We start from the raw sequence: 23,353 nt of genomic DNA, 5'->3' as shown, positions 1-23,353 counted from the left end.
AATCTTCACGTATTAAAGTTGCATATGGTTTAACCATTGTTCAACGTTGCATCAATTGCCCAAATACATAATTATTATACATAATACATGTCGTATTTCTGTTTCCACACAAACACCTAAAGAAACATACAGCGTTTCATGTGTATATTTGCCTGGTGCAACTATTAAATGCCTTGATTTGCTACTGTGGAAAATGTGGCTCTTTGAACATTCAATATGGTACATTTCATACAGCAAGCCGTAAAGCACACTGAAGAATTGTCTTCACAGCACTGTTTACAGGTGTTGACGTCTTTGAAAGGAATGACAGCATAAACACATGAAAGAGAAATGAAACAAGCGTCGATGTTAATGGCACGCTTGGCTTTCCATAACGCGCATGCGCACTCGTGAGCGCACATGAGTAGTTCCAAGCTCAGAAGCGACGCAGCTGGGCGTTTCTAAATAATAACTGCTGGTAGAAAGCAGGGGAGGGGACACCTCCACTAAACATGGCAGGAGAAAGAGAAGGCTAAGTTGTACATTGAATGTAACAGGATTAACCTCAAGCCAAGGTAAATATAAAATGATTTTTTATTTGATCAGCTTTTGTCGCGCAGCATGCATGGAGGTTTGAAAGTGTTAATGTTAAAAATGTTTTTGACATCCCTGACATGAACTTTTTTTTCCCCCCTTACATGAGTTTTAAGTTTCTCAGCCACTTCATGGAGAACTCACGTTAGAGAAACCCCTCCTTTAACATCAGCCTCGCACAACTTCCATAACTCATCATGACCGTGAAATCTGCTGATCATGTTTATGTTCTGTTATTTCCGCGTATTATCTTTTTGGACTTCATGTATCTCTCTGCTCCATGTATGCGGATGTTGTTTGTGCACAGCGAGAGGTGAAGAAAATGTTTCGTCCAGCTGTTTTAGTCGGTCAACTTAGATGAAAGTTGCAGTTTGACAGCTGGACCCCCACAAACACTGTATGTCCTTCTTTAAATGAACGAGGATATACTCTACTTAAATATACATCTAAGTTACTCGAAATTCACTGTTCTTGAACTACATGAAGTACAGAGGTCGTTATCTACGTGCACACCCTGTTTTGAAGCAGATCTCTACATCCTACTTTGATTATAAGGGCGCTGCAAGAGTCAGCGTTTATTTCTCCATCAGACACTGTGCGTGTCTCGTTGCAATGCAGGTCTATTTTCTTCACGGCTTTATTGCAAATACTTTAGATGTTTCATTTCACAGTGTTTGGAATATGAACCTCAGCATGCAGAAAATACACCCGGGGCTCTCAGACTGCTTACTCACAGCACAAACACGAGACCCCCCCACCCCCACCCCAACACACACACACACACACACACAGGAGTTATAATCATCAACAGTCTCTCAACTGTGTCGTGAGGAGTTAAAACAACTGGGCGCAGACACTCATCAGCAGAAAAGCAGTGACACACTGTGTTGACTTTTGGTTTGAGGTTTGAAGTCTTGAAGGACTTCTGCTTACCAAAAAAACCCATTATCTGCATCTTAATGACCCCATTACATCAGCTAATCAGTCTGATGTGACAATGTAATTTGCATACTGTCTGTTATGGAGGAAATCATGCAGATGCCTATAGAGTAATGTTACCAGGCCCGTGGCAAAAAAAAACCATATAATGATAGACTTTTATTGCAAACACAGTGGGTTTAGTAATTCCCTTATTGGTTTCTGCAGAATTATATATTTATTGGTTATTACTGTAATTCTGCTCCATCTTGTACTGCTTGGGTGAAGACTAGAGGCCTCTTTGTTATGTGTCTGGACATGTTGTCTGCAGCTTGTCATTTCTGCTATATGTCACTACCTGCACTGATGTGGAGGATGTCCTCCGTGTGTGTGTTGGCATGTAGCCTATAAGTGTGTGTGGAAAGGGGGGGGCGCTATATGTTCACATGCAAGGGGAAATTAAATATTTATCATATCCAGATTGGAGTCCTGTCGGGCAGAGTGAGCCCTGATATCCAGCTGAGCTAAAAATAAAATAAACATCGAATGGTTTGCATGTTATATGTTGTTTTGGTTACAGATTGGATCACAAACACTTTATCTGTATATTGTATTTCAAAGGCAAGTATCAAAATGGTTATTAATTGGAAAAAGCTACGGTTCAGTCCAGTACTGCAGTCAGCCTGGATGGCAGCTTTTGTTATTATATGTGTTAAAGTTTTTTTATTGTATCGAATGTAGTTGTTTTTCAAAACAAGTCACAGTGTGGAGTAAAATTCATTAAAAATAGACCAACAACAAGATATAACAATTTTTGATAGCAGATTTTAAAAGCGAAGCCCTAATGTTGTAATTGTGGTATATATATATATTTGTAAAAGTAACATATGTTTCAGGAGGTTAAGTAATATTTGTATGAAAAATTTAACATTGTTGATGGTCTACAAGCGCTAACAACAGATCTAGCTAATCTCGGCTTTGGCATCAATAACGCCACAAAATAAAAGCCGAAAAAACAAACAAACAAGATGGTAACATTGGCATTTTAAAAATGTCCTTCAACAACAATAAAGAACAATAGGCCTTTTAACAATGCTAACTGATGTTAGCCCTTTATAATTTGATACTCAATGCTAGCTATGAAAAAAAGTGTTTTAGTGTAAGAATCGGTAAACGTAGTAGTTCTTTTAGATTTAATACTCATAAAACAATGTAGGTCCAAAATGTTGTTGAAAAAATAAAGTATGTTAGTCCCGCTACTGCTAACCTAGCAGAAATAATTTAACCACTATGCTAGCTATGTCATATTCAACAAAAATGAAGCAATTTCTACTGTTATTGAAGGCAACTGTGTGCGTAGTAGCTGTTTTAGATATCAAACTCGTAAAAAAAAACTTAGAAAAAAGTGATATTGTTGTAGATGAACTTAAAGCACTGTTCGTCCTGCTAGCTAGCGGGTGCTAGCAGCAGTTATAATAATTGCTGTTGTCTTGCTCGTAGTAGCCTTGCTCGTTGTCTTGCTCGTAGTAGCAATACTATCCTTACTTAAGTTGTAGCAGTGTTAATCATTGTGAAATAATTGAATTATTGTAGAACAAGTCTTTTACATTTTGTAACAGCTGTGGAAACCTGTTGTTGTGGCCACATGCTCTGGAACATTTTTCTGTCAGTGAGCTGATGGGTGTGGTTCACAGTGACTGGTGGAAACAGTAACAGGGTTTTGCTGCTCCCTCTGAGCCAACTACAGTCAAACTCCTTCTGTCGTCTGTTGTGACGGCCGATTCTTGAAACAGGAAGAGTGTTTGGTTATCGTGGAGAGTTGTGGCTGTTCAAGAAAAAAAAAAAAGATACAGAGCGGAACTAATTTAACAAAAAAAAAAAGAGGTGTTAAAAATAGACCTGAAAGAAGCAGAGCGAGTACTACAAAAGACAGGCGGACTAAGATGAACTCTTCGCAAAGCTCCAGTTCTGTCAAGCGCTTCGGAGGCACTAATGACAGTTTACACTTACTCGTCCGTGGCTCTGCTTAATTAAAGAGTCCCAGAGAGCTTTTGCTTGTTAGCTGCCTTCATTGTGCATCAAGACTCTCAGAAAGCCTCTGTTTCTGTCAGCCCTGTGCCCATGAAACACACCATTCGCACAAGGAACTAAGACCCCCATTTTGTTTAATGCCACTGTGATTAAACATTGACTTTGAAGGGTTTTTGACTGACACTGTGTACACTTTCAGCAGCAGGCAGTAAATGTAGCACTGATATACCCATTGTGACTAATCCCTTTGCTATGCATGGCCAGCATGTGTGTACTGTTGACTGAAAAGAGATAGGGAGGGTCCATTCGCCCATAAAGCTTGAACATAGGGTGTAGCTGCTGCTTTTGTTTGTTTGGCATGTATAGGTATCGAACTATGTGTGAACCTGCATCTGTGCATACTTTCACTTTGCACTCTCATTTCTTCTTTCTTTTTTCCCCCTAGGCTTTATGTGCTGCTGGGAACTAAAGACAGACTGACCCCCTGCACTCCTGTTGGCTTCTCGTGTCTGGATGAAAAAATAACAACACACAATGATTGGTAGAACTCTGGAATAAGTTGTGACTTTACTGTGAGGAGGACATTTTTATCTTTCACATATTTTGAGCCCCTGCACTGATTGTTTTTAGATTTGAAGCATCCTCCTTATACAGCAGAACCACAACCAAGCAGCAGCTGAGAGTTGTAAATATTTAAAAGCATCTTAATGGCTATGGATTTTACATCCTGATTCATAATTAAGCCTTTCAAGCTATTACCACCTTCTATAAGAGTTTAGGCCAATCTGTTGCTACGGTAGGGTACAGTTGTCTCATTAATTGTTAACATATCCTTTACATATTATTGTAACACCCAACAAAAAAGTGACAGTCAACCCTACGCTCTCAACTCCTCAAGCTCAGGATGGAAGAGCACATTTACTCAGCTACGGGCATGGCCGCCAGGCTGAGGAGTCAATGGGATCGTGATGACGGTCTTGGACAAAACCACAATGCTGTGAAGTTCCTGGGTCAGGACTATGGTTCCCTGAGAGCCCAGTGCCTCCAGAGTGGGAGGCTGTTTGAGGATACTTTGTTCCCCTGTGCCGCATCCTCTTTGGGATTCAACGAGCTTGGACCAAGATCGTCCAAGACCCAAGGAGTGCGCTGGATGAGGCCCACGGTAAGAAGAAAAAGTGAATTAATTGGTTTGATTAATTCTTTTTTTGCTTTTAATTGTGACTTTGGACATACATATTTGTCTGACTAATTTGACTATTAAGCTTAGAAGATGTACAATATATGTCGCCATTATCTTGTGTTACTTAAAAGTGAATAAAATTAGTGTAGACAAACTTCAGACCACCCCTGCACAGGTCAGTGTGCCAGTTGGGCCACCCCAGTACATAGAGTCTGAGCATGCCCTGCTACTGAGAAACCTGTCCTAACAGATTCATATTTTTTTGTTTGACCACTAACCACCCTGTCAGGATTGATTAGTAGTTTGAAACGTCAAGACTGTGTGAATGTCTCAGAGATATTCCCTCTCTCCCAGTCAGTCTTAGTGTTATAAATACACCACAGTATCTGTATCTGTGCATGCACGTTTTCACTGGGTGTTATCACGGCAGCCTTGAAGACAGTACTCCCTCATCGCTGTTAGACTCACACATGGCGTGTCAGGTCGCTGTTGTCAGTCCTGTGATGGAACATCAGGGAGACAAGTCTTGATCTTAAAAGCTCTCGGGGTCGTGACCATCAGCGTGACTGCAGCCTCTTAGCTCGTCTTGCAGCCTCCATTTGAGTGTGTGAGAGCCACTGTGAGCTTGTGTGTATGTGTGTGTGAAACATGCAGCCCTAATGCTTCCTGGGGTCTCATCTCTCCAAAAAAGTCTTGTGTTTTATAATGCATGGGCTCTGTCCTGCACCACAGGATCTGTAATATTTACGCTGCACAAGAGGGTTCATGGTGTTCATATTTCCCTCCAAAAATCTGTGCTCTATGTAAGTCTTGAAAGAAAGGAATTTAAATCTGTGTATGTGATGCTCGTGTGTCTGTGTATTCAACCATGTATCTAATGGTTTGTGTGTCTGTGTGGGGCATGAAGATAAATGGAATATTTCTTTTTATAGCTTCATGTGCAGTTTCTCACGCTCAACATGCTGAGCAGAACATGGTTTAAAGGAAAGAGGGCTTACTGGAAAACAAGAATCACTAAAATGCAACATTATGCTCCTAAAATATATATTACTGAATACCTGTGGATACCTCGATACTTTAAAGTTAATTTTAGATAGGAGAGTGTTTATTTTTTTCTTGGCTAAAAAACTTCAAATTTAGTAGAAAAAACACAAAATATCCACATTAAGGACACCAGAGAAACCACTTTGCATGTTACAACAATTGACAAACAACAATTGCTAAGCTTGCTGACAAGTTTGTTAAAAACAGAGTAAATTAAAGTTCTTTGTTGTTAGCGAAGCAGGAAAATCGAGATGCTAGTGCAAGGAGCTAGCCTAGCTAAGAAAAAAAAGAAAGTGAAAAACCTTTGAACTGATGAAAGCTTACATACTGTTTTATTTGTGTCCTGGTTTTTACTAGGTGCAGAAACATTTAAAAATGAGGCTGTTTGTTCTGAGGGATCTTTACCAATAACTCTTAGAAGACGTGGGGATGGTCAGACGTTAGCTTTAACGAGCTTTAAATGTCTTTCATAAGTAGCATAGTAAGCATATTTGCTTGAAAAGAAATGCTGAAAGTCAACTCAGGTGTCTAGTTTGTTAACTAAAATGTCATTTTTGGACAAATATTTGAATAGAAACAGTCTTTGTTTGCTAGCTGCTATGACCCTGATTAATCACTACACAAACAAAAAATAAAGCCAAGTCCTTGAGAGTAATTAACTGAATTTAATAAACACATATTTGATGTAATTTTCAGTTTAAATGCGTGAAATAAAACTTAAAAGCAACTTGACTTCATGCAACCTGTATTAACCAAGTGTTGTGTCATTTCTTTGGATTAACCCTTTAAAGGCAGAGTGAGATCAATAACATCTGTTTTTGATGGGCATTAATAATCAATCAAGCATAAAACTGATTTGCTCTTCTTGTATTTTGTTCCCTGCAGGAGTTCTGTAAACGGCCAGAGTTCATCGTAGATGGAGCGACACGCACGGACATCTGTCAGGGAGCTCTGGGTGAGTCCATTCACAAGAACCTACCATGATCAAGCTTTTGGAGAAGAGCAGAGAGAGAGCTCGGTGAAAAGCAGGTTGAAAGGCTGAGGGAAAATGTCGGCAGAAGCCAAAAGAAACACGTGTAATAATATAGGGTTGCCAAGTTGCCATCCCAGGTCTAACTGGGAAATGTAGGACATGAATAAGTGAGGAATTCCTCTCTCCCGAGAGCCATGAACAACATGTCCTTGAGGCACTTAACCTATCCTAAGGCCAGGTTTATAGTTTTTTTCCCATAAAGAAACAAACAGGCGTAGTTTGTTGGTTTAGTAACTGTGCTGTAATTAGGCAAACTGGCAATTAGGAAAACTCGTTCGTATTTTTGATACATAGCTCAAAATCTTGTAAAATAGGGTTAGTGATAAAATCCCACATTTTACAAACACCGTAGTACAGTTTACCAAGATTTTTGTCAAGATTAATTATCCTACAGAAAATCCTTCCCCCTTTATCTAACTCCTATTGTAAATTTCCTTTTGTAAATAAAACTGATCCTACAGTATGAATAAAAAAAAGTCCACAGGGCAAAACTGAATCAGCGCTTAAGTGACAGATGGACACGGACGATCTGACAGAGAGAGTTACCCGTTCATTCAGCTGCACCGGTTACAGTTTTCAGTCTGAGATGTATCTTGCTCGACACAGAAATGCATTTATAATTCATGCTTTGTTTTTCTCTGCCTCACATCTGTAAACAAGAGCAGCGCTCCCTCTGCTGCAGCAGTTCTGGCAGAGCAGGAAGCTGTTTCCTTCATCTCAATATGCAGAGCTAAAACCCCATTTCTCCCAGAGGGGCGGCTGAATCGCAGAACAATAACCCCCTAAAATGTAGGGCTGGGAAACATAATGCTTCACTTTGTTGTACAGCCAAAAATGCAGCAAGACTGAGTGATTTTTATCAGTCACAGGGGGGGGGATATCTGTTTGACAAACCAGCGGCTGCTGTTAGGAACCGTTAATAGATAAGTTGATGGATAAGAATTTAATGCGAAGGTCAACCGGCCTTGAATCACTTTTGGCATAAAAGCTCAAGGACACTGTGTATCATTAACCTGCATTAATAGAACCAGCATGAGATAGAATAAAACAGAAGCTATCAAGACAATGATTCACAGACCTGAAGATAAATCAAATGAAATGTTGATCTACTCGATAAGAGCTGAACCTAAGCAGGAGAGGCGCTGTATGGATACAACAAGCGTTGACTCCAGAGTGGTGATGCACGAACACGCACGTTACTCTCCAGTTGTGTTTGAGGGATCGACATACCAAAAATAAATGTGTCAAGACAGTGAATTTTATTTTAATCAACATGAATCATTAACCGTGAATCATTAACTTCCTTAAAGTATCACTCGGTGATTTTGGAGCTGTGCTTGTTTCCTCTCTGTGATCCAAAGGAACAAGCGCCTCTCCAGTTTCCCAGAGGGCAACGCTTGTTCAAACATAGTTCTAGCATCTCGCCTGAGCTGTTAAAGGGGTGAATTCCACTTTTATGAGCGTCTTCCCACTGAGTGCATTTCAGTTTCAACTAACCAACATGAATGAATTACCTTTATGGAAAAGAGGAACTGGATTTGATGTTGCAAAGAAGAGAAACACAATTGAAATATGTCGTTGCACGGCTGAGTTCAAATTTCTGGAATGCAGAACTGATCTCAGGGTGGTAAAAGTGTGCGTGTGTGTGTGTGTGTGTGTGTGTGTGTGTGTGTGTTCTCAGGGGACTGCTGGCTGCTGGCTGCCATCGCCTCGCTGACCTTAAATGACAACCTCTTGCACAGGGTGGTTCCTCACGGGCAAACATTTGGGCAGGGATACGCCGGCATCTTCCACTTCCAGGTGACAAACGCTCACTTTCTGTATTCACATTTTCTCTACTCAAACTCCAGTATTCCCTTTTTAGTGGGTGAAATATTACGTACAGTTATCAGTTTCATTTGCAGATTTTGTTAGTTGTTGTTTGTTAGTAGAAAATGTCTGAATGCATTGATGAATGCAGAAACTTCTTTATCGTAAGCGTATCATAATGTCACTGATACATGATATTTATTCGACATGTCGAGAGCCTGCTGTAATAAAATGTGACTAATGTAGTGAAATATGAGCTGCTTAAACTAAACCATGAGGATTTACATCATTACAAACCTGCACCTGTCTAAATGACAGACAAGTCAGGACTTCATTTTAACTAAAGCAGGCTGCAGTTTATGTAACCTGTGTCTACATCAACACTTCCTGTTGTGTCATTTCCTGGTTAGAGCAACAGTGACTGTAATGTTTGTTTTCTTTGGTCCAAACCAAAGTGAGAAAGAGGGTTTGGGTGTTTGTATGGTGTTAGATTTAACTTTACATCACGTTTAGTTTCCATTTTAAATCTCAAGTTTTCCTTTTTGAAGCATAAATTGTGCTGATGTGTTTTTCTTTATTTCCTTCTGTGGTTTGAAGCTGTTGCTTAATAATGTCTGAACGTAAGTAAAAGGAAGATCCTGAATTTTAGATTTAAACCTAACTCACATTATCCTTTTTTTTTGCCTGATCGATTAAACAGCCAGCCGATATTTGCATATCCAGTGTCTATCAGATCAGCTAATTTGACCAAAGATATGTGCAGATGTCACCAGATTTATTCACCTGTCAAAAAGCATTTAATTTGAGTATCGTTGTGTTAGACTTTCAGTTCTCTTTCTGTCTCTCATTATGGATTACAGCAAGTGTTGCAGTAGTATATTGCAAAGATTGATACAACTAATCTGGAAGATATTTGGTTATGTCATAGTTGCAGTGTGAGGTTTCCTGTTGAACAGTAGTTCATGTTAAAATGGTGAGATTCACTTTTCTTCTCTCCTCAAAATTTCCCAGAAAAAAAAAAGGATTTGATTCGTCATTTTAGAGAACCGTCTTCTCTGATCCACACCCAGTCAGTCAGTCAGTCAGTCAGTCAGTCAGTCAGTCAGTCAGTCTATAAACCTGGGAGGATTTGAGCACACTCACCTTATGTGACCAACGCCCATTTCTTTTTCTCACATAGAGTCTTTGGCCTTGAGAAGATGTGATCAGTAATGTGTGAAAAGGACAAAACACAGCACAGAACCCTGTTTAAAGATGTATTTCAGAATCACCTCCCCGACGCCAAAGACCAGTCCTGCTGCTTTGTAACATTAAAATATGTGTTCTATTTATTCTATCTCTATGGTCAAGATTCTGTCAGACTCAATCAGCTGAATTTTGCTTTGTACATATCACACTCAGCTTGAAGTAGTGACATAGGTGTGTCTGAACACATCCTTGTATATTCACACATCCAGGGATATATTCAACCAAGTGTGAGATATGGAAATCATCCAGCAGTGGTTTCTAAAGATAAGATAAAACTCTGTATTCAAAACGAATGTGAAAATGTCGGCACCCTGGAATCAAATCTCTTTCAACTTTTATGGGCAACATCGAGACCAAATAAATCACATCATAAAGCAGGTGTTTTTGTGGCTAAAGATAAACGTGTGCAAGTTCTGTGTTCCAAATCTCATGTGCAAAAAGTGCTAAAATAAATGCCCCACCTGTTTATGACTGAACTATTGTTCCACCGACATTTTATTAGATCGAGATAAAGATATACTTTATTGTCCCCAAAGGATTATTCTCTTCTATTTCCTCCAGTTACAAGAGAATGCAAATTGAAATACATAAATAGAGATCATATAACACACAGCATATCATGTCCACATATACATAAAAAACCCTTCTAACATATCGGCTTATTGCACAGGTACATCCTCCATCATCTGTTATTCAGAGTATTTACGGACATCAGCATCAATGACTGTTTGTAGCGGTTCAGCCAGCTACCCTCCCAGAGAGGAAAAGCTGAAATCAGAGTGAAGAATATGGATAGGATAAAAAAATTAGGATTTATATTTTTCCCAACACAAGTCGTATAGAGGGAAAAATACCCAACAGTTTGCTCTCCCTGATTTGCTTTTTTACTTTTTCTGAGGCCCTGCTGTGTTTTTACACTTTTAAAGACTACATGCAAAAGTATTGTTGCACAAAGCAGCTTTCAAACTCTTACTTGTGGTCACACTCGAGTCGTTCTGTCAGATACAGGAGTGCCATGAAAAGCAAATGAGACATCTGATCAATGAAAACATCAGAGCAGAGCTGAATAGACTGCAGTAAGTCCTTTTGAACAGTACAGTACAGTGAGTGTGTGTGTGTGTGTGTGTGTGTGTGTGTGTGTGTGTGCGTGTACTCCCCCCTCTGATCTGACATCAGCTTGTCTGCAGAACAGGAGAAACTGTTAAACCCCCTAAAATGTGTTGCTAGGCGGCCTCTCATTTCGCCAGGTGCTCCGACTCTCCCCGAACAGCTGGAGAATTTTTAATATCATCTTTAATTTCTTTTTTGCAAAAAGACAGGGCAGCCGATGGTTCTCCACTATCTCAACGATGAGCGCTATCACAGAGAGCTTTGAACTGAGGCGGCTGCCCTCTTTGACGCAGTGAGTGCTGTGCCAACATGACTGTCAGCCTGCCAAGGGAGAGCGAGGGAGGGAGAGAGAGAGGGAGAGGGAGGGAGGGAGGGAGAGAGAGAGAGAGAGAGACAGAACGGAGGAGAAAAGGAATGAGAGTGCAAAGGGGAAGCTCTTATAGATCACAGACGTGTTTAACATGCTTGGAAACCTGCCTGCAACGTCGATGAAACACATACACTCGCATCTCACGCCCTACTCTTTGTACACACCAGCTTGGTCTGTTGACAACTTATCAAAATGTGATTCTGTAGGTTCTCCTCTAGCATCAGGTTTACTCATGCAGAGCTCTGAGGTCAAGTTAGCAGTAGCCTAATAAATATGCCACGTGCTGTCAAGCGGTCAAGTCCAGAACGCTAAATACAAAACTTCACTCGGGGCCGTAGTTTGAGCTGACAAATAAGAAGCTAAATGAAATAAGTGACACCATCAAAGGAACTGTTTTGGACATGCTACAATCATCACGTTTAATGGTGGTGGTTTTGCTTGCCGTAGTTTGTATGAAAACATTTGGATGTCCTTCGGCAAGACACTTCTACCGAATTTCTTCGAACCACTTTACGCAGCAGCCTCTGCTGTCAGTGTGTGAATGAGTCAGTGTTCAGTAGTGAGAAGCTGAGAAGACGTAATCCTCACTACAGTATTCACATCATCCTGACGATGTGCTGGTTGTTCTTTTATCCATGTGTCTTCAGCTTCCTGTTTTGCCCCCTATGTTTCTAATTACTCTGTGCTCATCTTTGCATCTCTACCATAACACCATTCTTCATATGCACACAAATGCTCCTTCTGCTTGAGAGGTAATGGTTGAATTTGCTCTAAAGGATTGTAAAAAGCACGCCTGTGTTTAATGTATGCACCTTAAAGCCAAATGGTTCGTAAAATACACGCGTCTGCTTCCACATAGCAAACAGTTGGCCCAGATTCGTCACCCTCTTTTTTTTTTTTTCTTTTTTTTTTTTTTTCTGTTCTGCCTGTGTGACTGTTGTTGTAGCTTCTCATCATTGTGTTTTTTTATGGCAGCCAAAAGATTTCTCATGAAATGTGTTTCCATTACTTGCAGTTTTTTCCTGCCCGAACAAGTTTCCCACTTTTTTTGTTCGCTGCTTTTCTGCACCGTTGAGTCTTTCAGGGATTCCCCTTTGTATCTGTTTGCTCCTTAATCCTTTGGCTAAATTACTGCAGACCTGAATGAGTCATACCAAAATGTAATTATGAGCACCAGCGGTGGGGCTCTTAATTTGTTTGAGAAGCGGGAAATGGAAGGCAGGGCGTCAAACAAAAGGAGGAAAATGAATTATAAACCATGCAATCTCAGCCGTCTCAGCCGGGAAACAAATGAAACCTTTAACTGGGGCAGAATTGTTTATGATATTCTTATTTTTAGCCCTGTTTCAGAACAGAGTTGAATTGTATTTGGGGTTTTTTCTTAAGATTTGATGCCTGGTGCGAGTGATGACACACATGTAGTCAGAGCATTTTTTTCCCTCAGTGAAGGGGTCTGTCGCTTCCTTATTGCTTTGAAATGAGCGAGTGTGTGTGTGCTGGTGTGTGTGTGTGTGTGTGCTGGTGTGTTTGCCAGGGGCGTGTGTCTGTATGTGTGTTTTCAGTCAGCTGTATTGTGACACAGCTCCTCCCAGAGGAGGCTTCAGCTCTGCAAGGCATGCAAAATACCTCCATCTATCATCCCTGCTGTTGGCTTACACACTGCAGTGAACACAGTCTTTTAATTCACAAATAACCATGCACACAGATACACTTACACACACAGCTGTGGCTTCATGTTTGCCAAATGACAAACCTGCATTCCCCCCCCACCCACCCTGCTCATTTTCTCTCATACAATTCAAATTACTTTGACAGTGAAATATTTCCTCTTCCTCAGTGTAATAAAGACTTCACTGTGCACTCCGGCTTCACAATCAGGAATTTTTGGGTTCTTGCCTGAAAGTCTCTGTGTGAGAACAACCAGTTTCTCAGTCTGCCTTTTATGTTTTCTGCTCTTGCGTAAGCTTCCCTACAAAAAAGCTACAAGAAAAAAAAAAAGAAACTAAACGCAGCTAAACTTTGCTAGTTCAACTTAAGATTGAGTCCTTCTCCAAAACATGTAGGGTTATACATACATCAGTATTTTAAAAGCTGTATGCACCCTAACTTGTTAAATATTATATCACTATTATCATTGTTTTACGGCCTTGTTAATGCACTATATCCTAACCTAGCTTAAAAAGTCATAGCGAACATTAGCTTTAGCTGGCTGTAGCAGCTTTAGTGGACATTTTGTGTCCACCAAGAGTGTTTAACAGACATTTTTGTTTTTACAAGCTGCTTTATTTTGAGTTTTTCTAATGTTGGTTATCTTAACTTCAAATTTACTAAACCCCTAAAACTATCAAAGAAAAAAGACTTTTTGTTTTGTTTTTCTATTGTTAGCTTAATACCTTCTTTGCTCACACCACATTGCTGTTATTTGCTTTCTTAGCAAAATAAATGATTGATGTTGTTCTTCTCTGCTGCTGTAAAAAAGTAGATGCTGAAGGCAGCCAATGTACTATTTGTATGTAGGCTTCTGTTTTTGGAGGAAGAATCAGCCTGAACTGTTACTGTTCAGTGTCATCTTGACATTTTGGATGGGAACTGTAACAGAGCGTAGTGTACGCTACTGATGTTTCATCACAATATGTTCTGGATAATTTATTCTTTTTTTCATTCAGTGTTTTTTTTTATCACTTGTGTTAAACTTTGAATGCTTACAACTCTCGGTAACGCTCTTGAAAATTGCCTGTAGCCTCAGGATTTGCATATTTCTAAAATTATTCTTTTGACCTAATTTTCAAACTGTTCTTTTCATCCAGTTTGTTGTGTTGGTTTCTTCCGCCACCTGCTGGCAAATGGGTGAACTTCACCCTTGTCCAGCTTACTCCTGCTGCATTACAAAGCCCTTCCATAGTCCCCAGATTTTTTCTCTGATAAATATAAAGGAAGCACAGTAAAGGGTTATTTCAAAAGTTCCTGTAAACCAGTGATTTTCTTGAGGATATGTAACAAATCCATGAATAAAGATCATGTGTCCATGGCTTAGTCTCTGCTGAGATTGTTGTGTATAGCCTACTATTTTTCAACTTAAACTTATTTTAAACTAAACAGTGTACCTTTAATCATCTTCCTCACATGCTGCATTTCTCATCTTTAGCAGGGTAGAATAATATTTTTTTGACTTGAGCTGTAACATTGTGGTTCTTTTTCTCTCTCGTGTTGCAGTTCTGGCAGTTTGGCGAATGGCTGGAGGTGGTGATTGACGACCGGCTGCCCGTGAAGGATGGGAAGCTGCTGTTTGTCCACTCAGCAGAGGGAACAGAGTTCTGGAGCGCTCTGCTGGAGAAGGCCTACGCAAAGTTAGTCATTATGCTTTCTTTAAAATCAATTCTACCAGCATTTTTTTTTACTGCATTCATCTTTTTGAGTGCTTTACAGGGATCATGTTCACACTTTCTGTTAGTTTGAAAATGTGAAAGCAGGACGTATTTGAGCTTATATATGCTATTTCTAACAAGCATTGTGCGGCTCAAGTTAACTTTCATAGTATTACATGTGGAAATAGAAACTATGGAGTCATAGGATTCATTTATGATGAAGACGTTTGTAAAAAAAAAATGAGAAAAAAAAAGATAAATAAATCAGGTGTTTAATAGAAATGAGTAAAAGAACAACTTTCAATTTAAAATATGGACATTTTAAATAGGAAACAAAAATATGAAAAAGTAAATCCCTCGGTTGTTTGCTTAGATGTAATTTTTCTTTTAATGTCTCTTCCTAATGGATTTCACTATTTATTTTCCTCGCCCTTTGTATAATTATTCTTTATAGTTACACTCCCATGACTCAATTATCTACACGACATGAAAAGAGCTGGCTCTCGGTCAAGTTTCAGCTCTCAATCACAAGTTCAGATTTTTGGACGACTCCAGCTGCTGTCAGAATTTTGTGCAGAAAAAGTTTCAAAAGTCAGTCAGTGTTGGTAAAACAATTCATAAACACATAAAGCTGTTACGGGAGATATTTGGCAGATTGTAATGACCGCAGGACTTTGTGTGGAGATTTGTGTTTGCATAGTTAAGTGGACTGCACATCTGAAGCAGGGAGGGAGATTTATGCATTGTTACCCTGTGAAGGTATGTGTTCATATATGGAGAACACTCACTGCAACATGGGCTCTTTTAACTGCGTAGTTTATATGTACTCATCTACCATCTATTATATACATCCCTCTGTGTTAGACGCCCATATAAGGAGTGCTCATGGCCCTTCACACTGTTCTTGAAATCGTCTTTAATCTGTGGTTGTTTCCCAGGCTGAACGGCTGTTACGAGGCTCTGTCAGGCGGCAGCACGTCAGAGGGCTTTGAGGACTTCACGGGCGGCGTGACGGAGATGTTTGAGCTGAAGAAAGCCCCCTCTGACCTCTTCAGCATCATCAGCAGGGCCATAGAGAGGGGATCGCTGCTGGGCTGCTCCATAGACGTCAGTACTGCAACAGTCGTTCTGTTGTCCTGTGACACCAGAACACAGACGCATTTAAAACAGATGGACAGCAGATTGTGAAGTTTATGTAAAAACTAGGAAATCATTAGTTAAAAATCTCTCCTTTTATTCCAAGTGCATCTTTTAAAGTCTGGAATAGAGACAGATGTATTAGTGGGTCGATATTGGCTCATCACAGATTTATCAAGACTAAAAGTTGCATTATTTTTAAACAGTCCTGATAGGAAACAGCATATATAGACATATACTGTGTGTTTCTTTTTTTTTTTTTCAAAAGAAGAAGTCCATTTGAAATGTGATCTTTGGGAACACAGTGGATATTATGTAACCTGCAGTGAATGGATTGGACCTGGCAGCAGGTCGATGTAAATCTCAAGGACACGTCGGCGCAGCGGATGTTTGCAGACAGAGGGGACTGAACTCTGTCTGCTCGTCTGTTTGTTTGTCTCCTTCGCCTCCCTGTGCTGATCTGTTTTGGTGGAAAGAACTGTGAATCTCAATCTGGCCAAAAAAAAAAAAAAAAAAAAAAACCCCAAAGATGTGCAACACAGATGAGAAACTACGAAAACATAATCGCAGCAACAAAAAGAAAAGTAACGTGTCAAGTTTGATCACCCAGAGCAAATCAGAGCAGAGACATCAAAACATGTTTTTGTTTACTTAGGACTGTTTGAAGGTGTGTTAGATTTTCTGTCATGTTTGAACTCATTAGCCGCCATTACTAATCTTTAAGATTGAGCCTTGTTTGGACATCGTGCGTGGAGCTTGTTTCACTCTGATTCTTCTTTGTCATCTCCAGATCAGCAACACCAGGGACATGGAGGCTGTTACATTCAAGAAGCTGGTGAAAGGACACGCCTACTCTGTGACCGGTGTGGATGAGGTACAGTACAGAGAAATAAGAAAAACCCTTTTTCCAGACAGACTTCTGTCAACAATAGCAATGTAGCAGGAGCTGTGTCGGTCGTACAGCGGTTAATGTCAACAGACTGTTGTCATGGAGACGAGTGAGATGTGCAGCGCGTTTCCTCTCAGCGCACAAACGCTTCATGCAAGCTGCCCTGAGCGCACAGCCAGTGCTTTTCTACCCTGAAGTAGGCCTGCATGATATGAGGGAAAAATACAATGTGCCATAATGATAAGAAATGTGATAAAGAATGTGGATTAATGAAAAAAAGCACACTTTGGATGTATTAAAAAGTTTTCATGGCAGCTGTACTCGAAGCTTGCTCTCAAAATGTAGAATTTTCACTGAAAGACATTTGAGATAACCGACTTTGGGACAAAGAAAACCACGTTCTTGAACAAAAGTGCATTCCTGATTTTTCCCGTCACACGCTAAATGAACACAAGCAGAGGACAGAACTTAGTCCGAGTCCGTTTCCCCTCACTTAGCGTGCTGTGTTTTACCATAATAATGAATCCCAGACGAACTTAAAGTGGATACACAGGTTCAAACAATCAAAGTGTTTATTTCATGTGGTGTTTTCTCACCCTTAGGTGGTGTACAGAGGAAACATGACCAAGCTGGTCCGGATCAGGAATCCGTGGGGAGAGGTGGAGTGGACTGGAGCCTGGAGTGACAGGTTGAAGATTTATAAGAAACTTATGTTCTGGTTTACGAAAAGATTTCAGATCGGAGGAACACTCATTCACCTGTTACTTTTTAAACTCTTTCGTCACCTTGATCCAGCCATCATATGTTATTGTGATTACAGGTTTACAAACTGTTTTACTTGTATGTGCAGTCAGTCTCAGAGCAGCTCTCTGATCCCAAAGAGGCCCAGAAGGAGAGAGAGAAAGAAAGTGGGGGAGGGGGATTCACTGGCTTGCTCAGGCGTGCTCCGCATCGGGCACAAGAGTCACCCAGCTGTGATTACATAATGTATCATCGAAGTCATGAGAGGAAAAATGTGTGAAATTTTCCACACTTATGACTGCCACTGTTACATCACAGAGTCATTGATCATTATCAACACTGAACACTGTAACTAAAAAAAATCTGCTATCAAAGGAAGAATAGAGCTGGGATGTTTTGACTTCTTCTTCTTCATTTAAAATCAACTCTTTTCTTTGTGAAATCTTCAGCTCCAGAGAGTGGGACAGCGTGGACCGCTCTGTCAGAAGTCGGTTACAAAACCGCAGCGAGGACGGCGAATTCTGGTGAGTTTTCTCGTGTCATAATGATGATGATGATGAAGTCGTCCACGTTGTCCTGTAACCAAGCTTTTTTTTTTTATCACCGCCTCTCAGGATGTCATTCAGTGACTTCCTGCGAGAGTTTACCCGCTTGGAGCTCTGCAACCTGACAGCTGACGCTCTGCAGAACAGCCAGCTGAAGAAATGGAGCTCCTCGCTCTACCAGGGAGAGTGGAGGAGGGGCAGCACTGCAGGAGGCTGCAGGAACTTCCCAGGTAAGACGGGACAGAAGGGCAAAAAAACTGGGAAATATGACACTGAAGTCATTCACCAATAGAATAAACATGGTGGAGAGGATTTTTACTCTCTGAGTTTCAGACCACAGTTACTCCTTTAAAAGTCACACATTTCTCCTTCCATTAATCAACAGCTTTGGGATCATATGATGATGTTAAATTACGTTACCAAGCAGCTGAATTCCTCAATTTGACTTTTTTTGGATGATGTGGAAGGAAGGAGGATACTGAAGGAATGTGAACCAGTGACTCCAATTTAAACAATAAGTAACACGAAGTGGCCAGTATTTTGGAAAGCACCCATCATGACTGATAACATGCAAGAAGTTTGAGCGTGTTGTCTCTAAACCTTTGCAAGACTTTAGTTGGCCTGTGTTTTTTTTTTTGAAGGTATTTTTGTGCAACAATTTAACAACCTTTTTTTGCACTTTCTTCCCAGCCACCTTTTGGCTGAACCCTCAGTTCAAGCTCGACCTGCAGCACCCGGACACTCCTGGCCAATCAGCTTGCAGCTTCCTGGTCGGTCTCATGCAGAAGGACCGCAGGAAAAAACGGCGGGAGGGCAAAGACATGGAAACCATCGGGTTTGCTGTCTATGAGGTAAACTGCATATCAAATACTTTTTTTTCTTAAGTGGTTTTTTTGAGGGGGAAATTTGATGTCATGCAACATGGGATTTGTAGTCTCTGTTGGGGGAAACCTTTCCTCTCTATGGTGGGCTTCTTAAACTTTATTGTTGCATCTATTGGTTATGGTTATTAGAGTTTGATTGCTACACTTAAAATAAGGAAATTCTTATCTTATTCTTTATTATCACAATAATTTCCTGTCTTGCTTTCTGACCTATACAGGTTCCAAAAGAGGTATGTGTTTTTGCCTTAATTTAACATAACAGATTTAAACCTGATTAACTTCTACGTTCAAACATAGAAGTTAAAGTAACTATGTCGCTTTCAGTATGTGGGCCGATCAGGGGTCCACCTGAAGCGAGATTTCTTCCTCACCCACGCGTCCAGCGCTCGCTCTGAACTCTTCATCAACCTGAGGGAGGTCAGCTCGCGGTTGCAGCTGCCGGCCGGAGAGTACATCATCGTCCCGTCCACGTTTGAGCCGCACAAAGAGGCCGACTTTGTCCTTCGGGTGTTCTCGGAGAAACCTGCCAACTCTGAGTGAGTGGCTTTGGGAATAATAACATGTCCTTATATTAAAGATTTTATTTTAAATCTTTGTCTTTGTTCTGTCCATGTCAGAGAGCTTGACGATGACATCAAAGCAGATCTTCCAGTAGAGGTAAGAGGATGAAACATTAGAACGCTGACACACGAGTACACGCAATGATGACTGGATGTCTGAAAGCAAAACACTGAAGACGTTAATGTTTGTCTTTCAGACGGAGCTCGATGAGAGCCAGATCGACGCAAGCTTCAAGAATCTCTTCAGACAGCTGGCGGGGCCGGTAAGTGAGCCTGGCATGGAGTGAAGAAGCAGCTGGGAGAAAGGGTTCATTGTTGACACAGATAAACTTCCATTGTTATAATCACCCTTTTGTTTTTGTACCAACAGGACATGGAGATCAGTATTACTGAGCTGCAGACCATATTGAACAGGATCATCAGCAAACGTTAGTAGTGGATTTACAAGACTGTGTTATGACCAGTATTGAAATAAATTAACAGTAACATTCATTCTTAGTGTTTTAAAAACTATATAGAGAGTTAAATTTGATTTTTTTTTTTTTGATTTTTTTTGTCTTACTTCTACTGCCAACAGATAAAGACCTGAAGACCGACGGCTTTGGTAAAGAAGCTTGTCGCAGCATGATCAACCTCATGGACGTATCCTTTACAATCGCTATTCAATATTGATAATAGCTTTAAAACATAAATAACATCAGGGTCAAACACAGTAGATTCTTTAAGGTCCTTGAATGAGCATTTTCCCAAAGTAGCAGCTCACTTAGCCCTCAAGCTGCTAGCATGTAGCCGTGATGAGGAGTGTGCAAAAGAGTTGAAGTTGAACGTCTAAAACCCAGAATTTGATCATTTTACAACACGTAGTCTTCAGTACAGAAACTGATTCTAGTGACGTCACTTGAGGCGGTTTAGTAGGCTTTTTTTGCTAGCAGTTATGCAAAAAAAAATTGGCAAACTCGATGTAGCGTAACTGAAGATATCTGACACCGAGAACAACCCTGCTAGCTAGACTGCCACTGATTAGCTGTGTTATGCTAGTAGCAGCTATGTTAGCCTCACGCTGCTTTGATAAGAAGGCGCCAGAGTATTCTCTTACCTTACTTAAGATTTATCAATTTCAAACGTGTAGCCCTCCGTACAATACAGTCATGACTCGAGTGACATCACTTGAATTATATATATTTTTTTATCAGACTTAGTTTTGCTTTAACTTAATGTGCTCAGACAGACGGCAGTGGGAAGCTTGGCCTGACCGAGTTTCATGTTCTGTGGGAGAAGATCAAACGATATCTGGTGAGTTTGAACATTGATGAGTTGGATGGAGAAATCAGGGCAAACAGTAAGCTATTGATTTGGAATAACTGCACTTGTGTCAGCCCAATATTTATTTTGATGTCTTGCCAGTGGAGTGGTTTTTAAATGTTCTATCTAAAAAGTAGCTTTTTTATTTAAAAAAAAAAAATATATATATGTTTCTGTTTCTCCATTCTGATTCATTTTTCTCCACCTGTCTCTGCCACCATGTCAGACCATATTCAGGCAGTTTGACTTGGACAAATCGGGCACCATGAGCTCCTATGAAATGAGGATGGCTCTTGAATCTGCAGGTATCATTCCCTTTTTACTTCAATTCAACAAAAACTGAACGGATCAGAGTGTCCCTACAGTTTTTTTTTTTAGTTTGTTTTTTTTTATTTCTGACATTTTAGCTTTATGTCTTCATTGATCTGCCTCTGATACTCTTCATTTTCCTGTGACAGGTTTCAAGCTGAACAACCAACTGTTCCAGCTGATCATCCTGCGGTACACAGAGGCAGACATGGCTGTCGATTTTGATAACTTTGTCACCTGTCTGGTCAGACTGGAGACTATGCACAGTGAGTCCCTTTACTGCATACCAAACACTGGTTTCCCTAAAGACTACATGACCAGTTTGTTTATCCATATTTTCCAAGACTTAACAATGCAAGGCCAATAAAACCTTGCTGTCAAGATAAATACCTGACACATGAGTAAGTATTTTTTATTGTATCTTTGCAGAAACCTTCAAGACAATAGACACAGACAATGACAATCTTATATCGCTCAACTTCTATCAGGTATGGCTGTATTCTTTTTTTTATGTAGCTGGTGTTTTCTCATGTTGTGTTGGACTTTTAAAACCACTTCTCTGATTAAAGTGCCTGTTGTTAGCGTGACCTCATTCACCTTCCTCTGTTTTCTACAGTGGATTTCTCTGACCATGTTTGCCTAAAGCTGAGTGGACTCTTCTGTACCTGTTGCACTGCATCCTGCTGCAGCTCCTGCTCCCAGTATTTTGTTGTTTCAGAAGTGCCTTTCTTCCTCACCAGTTCTTCCTCTGAGGTCCTCCCAACGCTTACGTACTGTAAACTCATCTTTACAGTGCCTCTACTGGAAACCTGTTTTTTATTTGTCACGGGGAGTGTACTTCTTGTAGCCTAGCAGTTCATTTTGCGGTAGCCCCGGCTGTTAGCGAGGCATACTGTTTTTAGCAGTGCAAATAATTGATATGATCATTTCTGCTACAATTGCTCAATCTAACACCAAAACTAATGTCTGCCATTCAAGATGTTTAAATCAATCAATAATAATTATTTTTTTTTGGGGGGGGGGTCTGGCAACCAATCATTAATAATGAATGATTACTGTTCAATGAGAATGTTTACCTGGTTATAAGGGATAGTGACATTTATCTGTAGTGAGAAAGTTAAGCTTCTTTTTGTTATTAAATAATCCGGCAGCAAGTCAACCAAGAATTGATCAGCCCGGGAAAACCTAAAAAAATTACAAAATATTTCTGTGTGAGTGCCAAAAGTTGTTTGAAGTGGGAACTTTTTTTGTTGTTTTATTTTTGTTTGTTTTCTGCACATCTTTTTTTTTTACACACAATATTCAGCATCTATTGATGACCTTTACTTTGCCTAAGCAGTGCTGTTGCCTGTCTGGCATTTTCTGTTTACATCTGGTGCCAAAGTTAGCTTTCTGAGCATCATGGGTATATTATTACGTTTTTTACAGACCCTGCACTGCGGAGACAATGGTGATGTTCTGTATCACAAAAGAATGTTTTTAGTTATATTTCTTGAAAGCTAATCCTGTTTAAGACTTAGAGAAATTGCTTTTCTTAACGCATGGCACTTTTTATAGACTGTTTTTACAAAATACAAAAATGAATGAAATGTTCTTTTTTTTATCAAGGCTGGAACTAGATGTCAGTGCTTTTAAAAAAACGGATGAGTCAGCCTTGTTAGTTTACCTTTCAGAAGGGAACAAGAACAATCAATATTTACAGTGACGGTAAATGCATTATGCAAGATAAGTAGATGTCGTATGCATGCTGTTTGAAATGTTTTCTGCCTGCCTCTTTTCTGTTCAACCAGGGGAGCAAGTGTTGAAGAGGTTTTAAATAATGTCACTTTTATGTATGTCTCGGATGCATGAACAGTGTCATATTTCTGTTATCTGAAAATGTGACCTGCAAGCGTTCAAATACCAAAACAGCTTGTCCTGCCAATATTTTTAACCCTCATCATATTTTGTAAATAGAGGGGTTCAATTTGAAACATTCACAAAAAGTGACCCCAGAAGTGTTTGATTTATTTGACTTTTATGGCAATGCCAGCATTCTTGTCTTCACTTTCTGCAGTGTAATGCTTATGTAACCGAACGCTTCGAGTAGAAACATTCAGAGCCCCCTTTGGACTCGTTCATCATCCGTTTCATTGGTTTACAGCGGAGTGTGTCTGGAAAACTTCCATTCACACTTTGGAATTAAACAGGGAGGATTTATGACTGTCTGGATTAATAATCAATTTTTTCTGTTGATGCATCTAATAAAAGGCTCTATGGTTATTTTTATGATTGAGATGACTCGCCTCATTAATACACCCTTAAG

General features: G+C 40.1%; 1 protein-coding gene across 1 annotated transcript; it reads left to right on the top strand.

Moving 5' to 3' along the window:
* The first annotated feature begins 422 nt into the window (after window positions 1-422).
* On the top strand, window positions 423-23,310 carry capn1 (calpain 1). The gene is made up of 22 exons (XM_079371466.1): window positions 423-554; window positions 3,968-4,684; window positions 6,632-6,701; window positions 8,461-8,579; window positions 14,530-14,663; window positions 15,620-15,788; window positions 16,609-16,692; window positions 17,310-17,395; window positions 17,898-17,972; window positions 18,063-18,223; window positions 18,684-18,844; window positions 19,096-19,107; window positions 19,202-19,413; window positions 19,495-19,534; window positions 19,635-19,700; window positions 19,808-19,865; window positions 20,015-20,079; window positions 20,662-20,730; window positions 20,966-21,044; window positions 21,198-21,314; window positions 21,478-21,536; window positions 21,665-23,310. Exons 2-22 carry the CDS (start codon window positions 4,427-4,429, stop codon window positions 21,689-21,691), a joined length of 2,121 nt encoding a protein of 706 aa, XP_079227592.1. The 5' UTR covers window positions 423-554; window positions 3,968-4,426; the 3' UTR covers window positions 21,692-23,310.
* Window positions 23,311-23,353: the final 43 nt, after the last annotated feature.

This window comes from Symphodus melops (genome assembly GCF_947650265.1).
Source record: "Symphodus melops genome assembly, chromosome: 20".
Taxonomy (NCBI): Eukaryota; Metazoa; Chordata; class Actinopteri; order Labriformes; family Labridae; genus Symphodus; species Symphodus melops.
The sequence above is the reverse complement of the archived record's forward strand: the minus strand, read 5'-3'. Positions and strand labels throughout refer to the sequence as shown.

What these genes read in the sequence shown, in the direction of transcription:
- capn1 (XM_079371466.1), top strand. Translation starts at nt 4,427, where the DNA reads ATGGAAGAGCACATTTACTCAGCTACGGGCATGGCCGCCAGGCTGAGG. An exon ending in CCGGCATCTTCCACTTCCAG is followed by an intron (nt 8,580 to 14,529) that starts GTGACAAACGCT and finishes CTCGTGTTGCAG; the next exon opens with TTCTGGCAGTTTGGCGAATG. An exon ending in GCATGATCAACCTCATGGAC is followed by an intron (nt 20,080 to 20,661) that starts GTATCCTTTACA and finishes TAATGTGCTCAG; the next exon opens with ACAGACGGCAGTGGGAAGCT.